General features: G+C 39.4%; 1 protein-coding gene across 3 annotated transcripts in view; it reads right to left on the reverse strand.

The window, feature by feature from the left end:
- eml4 (EMAP like 4) overlaps positions 1-3,026 on the reverse strand; it is a 65,207-nt gene that overhangs the window by 10,474 nt on the left and 51,707 nt on the right. For all 3 annotated transcript variants that reach the window (XM_014025324.1, XM_014025323.1, XM_014025322.1), the window contains 2 exons: positions 836-924; positions 660-757 (listed from right to left, as the gene is read on the reverse strand). In XM_014025324.1, coding sequence (XP_013880778.1) covers positions 660-757; positions 836-924 — 187 coding nt within the window. The remainder of the gene's footprint in view (positions 1-659; positions 758-835; positions 925-3,026) is intronic.

A 3,026-nucleotide genomic window follows, 5' to 3' on the forward strand; every position in this document is an offset into this window, starting at 1 on the left:
ATATTTATGTTTGTGGTTGTAATGTGACAAAATATGGAAAAGTTCAAGGGGTATGAATACTTTTGCAAACCACTGTATCTCCTTTCACTGTCACTGTGTGTTGGACCAGTGTCACACAGCAGGCATCTCTTTATTCTGTTCCCGTTTCAAAGTCAGACTCATGTACAAGCATGATCTGAATGAAACTGGTTATTTCTTTGTGAGGAACAATTAAAGAATAAAATAAAAAAACAGAAATTCTTTAGCTAATTATTGTTTATTAATGGTCATCTGTGCCTGAAGGAGAATTGATTTTATGTTTCTACTCTTGTCTGCACGTTTTTCAGAAGAGATACCAAAATAACTCACATGGATTTTTATTAAGATTTTAGAAAATAATCATTTGGTTGACATCTACAACTTATCAACCTTTGGGCCTAGCCTGGTTCAAGATGGTTGTACTCTTTTATATAGACAGAAAATGTTCATTTTCCAGCCTAGATCGCTTGATTACCATGTTCAGTAAAGATGCGATGTATGTTAGTGCATTAGATGTAAGAAACCAGTCCCCTTAAGTCCAAAAGATGCCCCACACATTTATACATATGTGTTTGTTTATTTTTTAACAGTACCAATCCAACTATAAAGTTAGGACTCAATTTGTAACTTTAAAAACTCACCGTGCACTTCCCATATCTGCTGTACTTGCGTCCTCGGTCTGAGACAGTGTATAGGTAAATGAAATTATCATGAGATCCAACAGCTAGCATGATGCCATCTGCAGAGGAACACAGAATGAAATGCTAGTAACTGTTGTCAGAAGCATTCTGAAGTTTACATGCAAAGCTTCACCCACCAACAGAAAAACGCATCACTGAAAGCTGCTCATTCCCATCTGTATGGATCCCCACCAGATCTGTGGTCTCTGCATCAAGAACAAACCACCTGGAACAGAGATACCAGTTAGACTGACAGCAAACTAGTTAGACCATCAACAAACCAGTTGGACCATCAATAAAACCAGTTGAACCATCAATAAATCTAGTCCGATCATCAATAAACCAGTTGGACTATTGATAACCCAGTTAGACAGACGATAATCCAGTCAGACCATCAATAAAACCAGTTGAACCATCGACAAACCAGTTGAACCATCGACAAACCAGTTGAACCATCGACAAACCAGTTGAACCATTGACAAACCAGTTAAACCATCAACAAACCAGTTAAACCACCAACAAACCAGTTGAACCACCAACATACCAGTTGAACCACCAACAAACCAGTTGGATCATCAATAAAACCAGTTAGACCATCAATAAATCTAGTCAGACAATCAATAAACCAGTTGGACCATTGATAACCCAGTTGGACCATCAATAAACCAGTTGGGCAATCAACAAACCAGTTGAACCATAAATAACCTAGTTAGACAGACATTAATCCAGGCAGACCATCAATAATCCAGTCAGACCATCAACCAGTTGAACCATCATTAAACCAGTTAAAACATCAATAAACCAAACCATCAATAAATCTTGTCTGACTATAAATAAACCAGTTGGACCATCAATAAACCAGTTGGACCATCAATAAACCAGTTGAACCATCAATAAATCTAGTCAGACTATCAATAAACCAGTTGGACCATCGATAACCTAGTTAGACAGACAATAATCCAGTCACACCATTGATACTCCATTCAGACCATCAATAATCTAGTCCAGGGCTATTTAACTGGCGGCCTGCAAATGACCAAAGTTCGGCCCGCCGAGAATTTTTGGCAAGTCAGCGATGTCAAAATAATATTTGTGTTAAAGAGGCATAATATGGATTCAAGGAAGGATTCAAGGATATTTATTTGTCATTCCCTCAAACACAAACATCAGATGCTCATAAGGTAACGAAACTGGTTGCACAGGTCCTGGTGTTCAGTGTGAACGGTAAAGTGAAAAATAGTACATTTAAATTAAAATATTTATACAAACAAGCATCGACAGTTACAACAGAGTGTGCAAAATAATACAACAGTACAACAGTAGCAGCAGGTTTGGTTTAACAGTGTTGTAGCAGAAAAATGAAAGCCAAAGCCAACCCCCCCGCCCCAGGTATCTGTAGCTGGAGACCGCCTCCATTGCAGATCCTCCAATGTGCAGGGGAGGGGGGCACATAAGAATCTCTGTTCTCCAGGTGGGTGAGAGTCGTGTGAACCACAGAGGAGATGGCATCCTCAGTGGACCGGTTCTTCCTGTAGGCGTATTGGTGTGGGTCGACAGTGATGCTGATGGAATCTTTAATGTGAGCCATGATCAGTCTTTCAAAGCACTTCATGACTATTGGGGTCAGAGCTACTGGCTGATAGTCATTTAGACTTGTGATTGTGTTGGTTTTTGGGATGGGGATAATGGTGGCAGTCTTAAGGCAGGTGGGAACAGCTGCCTGTGAGAGAGAGGTGTTCAAGATGTCCGTAAGCACATCAGAAAGCTGTTCAGTACAGTCCATCAGAACTCATCCTGGGATGTTGTCAGGACCCGCTGCTTGATGATATTATTTAATTATCACTACTTTTATAGGGTTCTGTATGTTGTTCATGATTAAATACAGCAAAATAAACTATTTCAAAGATAACAGATCTTTGTAATACTTGGCTTATTTACATAACTTTAATTGCTGGATGTTTAGGCCCCTGAGCTGTTGACCTGCAGTAACTGTGGCCCCCGAATAGGCCTGTCACGATAACAAATTTTGCTGGGCGATTAATTGAAAATAATAAACAAAGAACAACAAAATGTAAATTAAAAACCATGCACAACAGTAAATAAACAATATTAAAGAGCATCTCTTTAGAGATGAAGCAAACTACACAGCCTGGTGAGGACCCACTGTTTCTTATGGGGACATAAGCCCAGTTCACTTCCCATGTAAAGTGTAGGCTAGGTTTAGGGTCAAATGGTAATAGAAAATACTGGTAAATGAAAGAGTCAATGCAAAGTCCCCATGAGGATAGAAGAACAAACGTGTCTATGTGTGTGTGTGTGTGTGTGTGT

The sequence above is a fragment of the Austrofundulus limnaeus genome, unplaced genomic scaffold (assembly GCF_001266775.1).
Source record: "Austrofundulus limnaeus strain Quisiro unplaced genomic scaffold, Austrofundulus_limnaeus-1.0 Scaffold468, whole genome shotgun sequence".
Classification (NCBI taxonomy): domain Eukaryota; kingdom Metazoa; phylum Chordata; class Actinopteri; order Cyprinodontiformes; family Rivulidae; genus Austrofundulus; species Austrofundulus limnaeus.